General features: G+C 41.2%; 1 protein-coding gene across 1 annotated transcript in view; it reads right to left on the bottom strand.

Annotated features, from left to right (window-relative positions):
- Positions 1-5,936, bottom strand: part of LOC103375713 (CMRF35-like molecule 3) — a 6,131-nt gene extending 195 nt beyond the window's left edge. Inside the window, exons 1-8 of the mRNA XM_008306029.1 lie at positions 5,694-5,936; positions 5,225-5,341; positions 5,027-5,117; positions 4,627-4,938; positions 3,799-3,897; positions 3,529-3,615; positions 2,636-2,685; positions 4-26 (exon numbers count right to left, since the gene is read on the bottom strand). Of these exons, the coding sequence (XP_008304251.1) occupies positions 4-26; positions 2,636-2,685; positions 3,529-3,615; positions 3,799-3,897; positions 4,627-4,938; positions 5,027-5,117; positions 5,225-5,236 (674 nt within the window). The 5' untranslated portion in view covers positions 5,237-5,341; positions 5,694-5,936. The remainder of the gene's footprint in view (positions 1-3; positions 27-2,635; positions 2,686-3,528; positions 3,616-3,798; positions 3,898-4,626; positions 4,939-5,026; positions 5,118-5,224; positions 5,342-5,693) is intronic.
- Positions 5,937-5,953: the final 17 nt, after the last annotated feature.

The following is a 5,953-nucleotide window of genomic DNA, read 5'->3' as shown; positions in this document are numbered from 1 at the left end:
GACTCTTGTATCTTGTCATAGAAAGCCTTCCAGAATGAAAAGCAGACGGAAAACAGTTAATATCTGATCCCATCGACATGCAGTGAACATACTGAAGATGATAAAGACAGACAGGAAGACAAGACGTCAAACTGTCTTCAGATTCTCTGCCATTGTGCTGGACATTACAGATCATTAATCCTATCCAGGACTTTCATGTTGCCATACGTAGAAGGTCTTTCAGGGTCCATTGGACCCCAGGAAAGAATATGTGAAAAATATTTGTTGGTATTCATTATAGACTTTTATACTGTGCTAAATACATTTCCTGATAAGTTGACGTATGTTTGCATCCAAATGCATGACAAATGTTCCTCTTTTTATATTAAAAAAACAGATCTTCAAAATAGAAAAAACAATACCTGTCGCTTAAACCAAATGGCCTGGGGTCCAAAAGACCCCAAAAGTCCTATATAGGGTTAAGAAAAAATGTAATGGTTGAGGACTGAGACGTGAAGATACTTTTGGGAATAAATAATCTTCGTGAATCATGCAGTATTGTGTAAGTGTGGAAATGTCAGCCATTATGTCAGCCCCGTCTCTATAGAAAAACTGGTGTCACTATTCACAAAGAAATGTACAATAACCATATCCTACACGACTTTATTGCCAGCGCCAAATCCCACCACTACTCCACTATAATCACAGCTAATAAAGGAAACTCCAAGTCACTCTTCTCCATACTTAATAACATCACCCAGCCCAAAGATTCTCTCCCTCCTCACCTGTACACAGCCTCTTTCTGCAACTCATCATGCTCTTTTTCACTGAAAAAATCAAAAACATCCACCAGCACCTTGGATCAATCCCTCACCACTCATTTGATTTTCACCCATCCACACACTCATTCTCCTCCTTCCATCTCCCCACTCTCTCAGATTTCACTGAACTGATCCGAAAATCCAAGCCATCCACCTGTCAACTGGACCCCCTCCCCACACAACTTGTTAAAGTCTGTCTCCCCTCTCTGGTCCCCCTCATTTCTGCCATCATCCACTCCTCTCTCACCACTGGAACTGTCCCTACAGCTTTCAAAACTGCTGCCATTACCCCAATTTTGAAAAAGCCTGGTGCCCCTCCAACTTCAACAATTTCTGTCCGATCTCCACTTTGCCCTTCATCTCCAAATCCTCGAACAAGCATTTGCCTCCCAACTCCACTCTCACCTAGTCCATAATAACCTGTATGAACAGTTCCACTCCATAGCACTGAAACAGCACTGAACAAAATCACAAATGATTTCCTCATGGCAGCTGATTCTGGACTCCTCACCATCCTCATCCTCCTCGACCTGAGTGCGGCCTTTGACACCATCTGTCACTCCACCCTCCTCCACAGGCCATCTTCCATTGGCATAACTCACATTCCTTTAGACTGGTTCACTTCTTACCTCTCACTCAGTTCATCCAACTCAAGTCTTGTCAATCCACCCCCCTCCTCCGTCACTTCAGGTGTGCCTCAGGGCTCTGTCCTGGGGCCCCTCCTCTTCATCATCTACCTTCTTCCCCTTGGCAATATCTTCCATAATTTTCACATTCATTTCCACTGTTATGCTGATGACACCCAGCTCTACCTCACCACTAAACCCTCGTCCACTCTTCTGCCCACCTTCCTCACTGACTGCATCTCTGAAATTAAAACTTGGTTCACCCTAAATTTCCTTAAATTAAACAGTAGCAAAACTGAGGTTCTCCTCACTGGCACCAAATCCACCTTATCCAAAACCGACAGCTTTTCTCTCTCAATTGACAATTCCACCATCTCACCTTCCCCCCAGGTTAAGCGTCTGGGTGTCGTCCTTAACAGAATATTATCCTTCCAATCCCACATCAGTAACACTACCAGGTCTGCCTACTTCCACCTCAATTGCCTCCGCCCCTCCCTTTCCCCCCACACTGCTGCCATCCACAGTCTCGTCACTTCCTGTCTGGACTACTGTAGTTCTCTCCTCTTTGGTCTCCCTCACAAATCCCTCCATAGACTTCAACTAGTCCAGAATTCAGCTGCCCGCATCATAACCCGAACCCCCTCAATCCACCACATCACTCCTGTCTTCCAACAGCTCCACTGGCCTCTGGTTCAGTTCCGCATCCAAGTCAAAATCCTCCTGTTAACATTTAAGGCCATTCACAACCTCACCCCCTCCGTACCTCTCTGACCTCCTCTATGTTCACACTCCTTCCTGCTCCCTCAGATCCTCCTCCTCCATACACCTGTCCGTCCCCTCTGCCCGTCTCACTACCAGTTCTCTGGAATTCACTACCACCTCAACTCAGAAATATTGATTTACTCCCACAATTCAAATCACAACTCAAAACTCATCTGTTTAAGACTGCCTACTCCACCTGAACGCATGTTGTTTTGTCTGTTAATTTAGTGATTTTAATTATTTTAATGTTGTTTCTTTTATTTTGATTTGTCCAATGTATGTACGGTGTCCTTGAGTGCCAAGAAAGGCGCCTCGAAATAATATGTATTGTTATTATTATTATTGTTAATAATGTTCAACAGTACTGTAACACTGAGGCCTGTGGCATCATGCAGGTATGGGTAAATTGCTTTTGTCTACATCTGGAAGTATGGATGCTACACGTACCTCCTTGTCTGGTCCATCTCCATTTGTGCTCGTATTTGAACACTCAAATCCTGACACAGACGAATAAAAATATATATATATATATAAGAAAGGGAAAAGAGCAAAAGAAAAAAAATTAAGAAAAGTAAAGCAAGTGGAGTAATTTCAAACATTTACAACCACAGCTGACAGAGTAACACCTGCTTGATTCATTTATTATGGTTTTATGACCTGACAATTGTGTCCCAACACTGAAAACTAATACTTGAGTGTACAGTCGTCCTCAAATGTATTCATACCCTTCCATTAAAGAAAATACAAAATTCCTAATAGTCACTCAAATAACTAGAAACTGAAAAAAGTAGTAATAAATAAAAATTTGCTAAATTATACTTCAGTGAAATAAGACATTGCTTTTGAATTGTGGTTGAAAAGAGTAATTTTAAAAAAAAACTGTTCCGGACAAATTAGAGCATGTTGCTGATGAGCAGTGAAATCAAAATACCTGTCAACAGGTGCTGAAGTCTGACTGAGAGTTACAGAAAACACTTGAGTTAGTGATTGGCTCAAAGGGCTGTTCAACTAAATATTAGTTTAGCCAGTTTAGTTTTACCATCATGCTTGTTTGCTTGTTTTTTGTTTTTTTTCTTCTTCTTTGTTTTTTTATTTTTAATATTTCTGTTGAACCACAATTCAAAAGCAATGTCATGATTTTCATAAAATTATTTCAGTGACAGCTGATGTTTTTCCTTCTTTAGTGGGAGGGTATGAATACATTTGAGGACGACTGTATCAGACTTGATATTTATTCAGTCATCAATTCATTTCAGTAATTAGTATTTGCTGGCCCTTCAGCCTCCAAAAAGAAAGTGTGTGTGTTTGTAGATGTGCAGGCTGGGAAAGAAAACACTTACGCTTGTAAACAACAACCAAAATAACCACGAGGACCAGCACAACTACACAAACGACTGCAGCTATGACTGCAGTTAACCAAGAGGTATCTGTAAGACAAAGTCACAGATGTAAAAATGAACAACGGCCAACTGTAAACATACAAACTTCATCCACAACTGTCTGCATCGCTGAATACACAGAAATTCAATCACAGACATGTTTTCAGTCAGACAGACAGCTTCCTCTTCCTGCAGCTGCTGTAGGTTTCTGGAAATAAAGTACTTTCTCACCCTGACTCATGGCAGTAGTGGACGGGGTTGAAGGGACGGAAGTCGCCGTTGAATGCTCTGATGTGGACGGAATGATAGAAGGTGTTGTTGTTGGAGGCGCTGGAAACACAAATGCAGTGAAGTTGCACATGAAAGCAGTGACAGATTAACAGGATGCCATGACAGAACATCAAAGTATGAAAAGTGCAAGAACACCTAAATGACATGGTTCATGGCTGACCTGAGACTCACATGACTCGAGCTGTGAATGGCTGCAAAATTGCCATTGGCAGGGAATCTCAGGACTGCACTGTGAGGACCTGATAAGTGGTGCTGTAAACCCCTTTCTCTGCCTCGAGGTGGCTGTTTGAGTTGAACATAAATTCCTTTCTTCACTCTTTTCTCAAACCATCTGACGTCTCTGTTCAGAATCTGGACATAGCTGTCTCCAATTAAGTGTCCTCTGTCCTTTAGATGCAGCTGAGTCGTGTCCTGAGGAACTGGCTCTCCTGTGATGTGATGTGCGTTTGTAAAGTGGTAATTTGGTCTCTTCTACATTCGGACATTTCTACACTAAACAAAGTACACTCATCAGGTACTTATAACACAGTCCTGAGATCTGGTCCCCATGCCATGTCACAACCCTTCACTCCTTCAGTAATGCGATTTGGGGGAAAGAATAAATACTTGAGAATCCTCACAAGTCAGTGACAAGCAAGGAAACCTCTTGGATGAAAAGTGAAGCGTTTTCAAGAACAACAACAAAAAGGAAAGTGCAGTTGTCTTTTAGTGAAGTTCTCAGGATTACCAAGACCTGGATGATTAAGAATCTACACAGACGTGACTCACCAACATTCAGGATGATTTTTTGGAAGAACAGTTTGCTGCCTGCTTTTGTTCTTGCTCCACACCAGTAAGTCCCTTTGTCGCCTGTTGTCACTTTATTTAGTTGTATGGTGATGCTTCCCTTTCTGTCATCAGTCCAAGAAAACCTTTTATTTAAAACAGGCAGTGTGCTTCTTGCTAGAGGTTGACACTTGGATGGATCTTCTCCCTTACAGATGAATTTTGGAAAGGCGGATACATCGGTACCCTCCTGGTAATTACAACGGTGTGTGAAGCTGTTTCCAATAGTTGGATATCGTGTTAAGACAGGAATATCTGTAAAAAAACAAATATTTGCAAACATTTTTTAGTCATGCCTTAACACAAGATGAAGCCTCAGAGGCTGAAGATGTGAACGACTCACTTTTAACGTCCAGATGTACTTTTGTGTGTAAAACTCTAGAAGTGGAAGTTCTGTGAGTTGATTTATCTCCACACCAGTAGACACCAGCATCCTGTAAAGACACATCTCTGATGGATACGTTGAAGCCACCAGCTGTGTTCGTGAGAGTGAATCTCCCATTTGACTTTCGAGAAGGTTCAGTTGATAAAATGTCCTCACAGGTAAAATCATTGTCTTTGCAGAAAAGATTGGACTTCAATGCTCCATGTCCACATGTGATGGTGGTTTTAGCTGTTGTGTACGCAGTGTGAGTAAATGGTTCTGGGCAGCTCCTACCTGTAAATATAACAGAAAGAGAAGTGTTTTAGTGGTTTATATTCTATTACAACATGTAATCTGTCTTACAGACAGTGAAAGTCGTAGACTCTCCAGAATATCAGAAAACTTGGGATTCTAACTGAAGTGTTTTCAAGTCCTGACACTTTGATGAACAAAACCAGCAACAACAACAATAAAAACAACAACAACAGCAGCAGCAATAATAACATCAATGCCAATAATAATAACCACAGAAACAACAATTATGATAATAAAAAAAAACCAAAAAAAAAAACAAAACACAACCACCACCAACAGCTATAATCAGAACAACAACAGTTAGAATAATTATGAGGAAAAAGTTTCTTACCATCTTCAATCTCTATTTCATTTATGACAGGTTCAGAGTTAGATTGTTCGAAAAATAGACATTTGTACTCCCCAATGTCACTGCTGGACACCCTGAGACTTTTATGCTGTGTGTCATGGTACAGTGAATATTTGCCAACTTTTTCCCATACGTTGTTTCTAGAGATTGGTACCGGCGGTCCCTTGGGGACTGCTACTTTGATCACTTGATAATTTTTGTTGGTTTCAGGATATTTGCAGGTGAATTCAACCCGTCCTTTT

This window comes from Stegastes partitus, unplaced genomic scaffold, assembly GCF_000690725.1.
Source record: "Stegastes partitus isolate 25-593 unplaced genomic scaffold, Stegastes_partitus-1.0.2 Scaffold2806, whole genome shotgun sequence".
NCBI classification, from domain to species: domain Eukaryota; kingdom Metazoa; phylum Chordata; class Actinopteri; family Pomacentridae; genus Stegastes; species Stegastes partitus.
The sequence above is the reverse complement of the archived record's forward strand: the minus strand, read 5'-3'. Positions and strand labels throughout refer to the sequence as shown.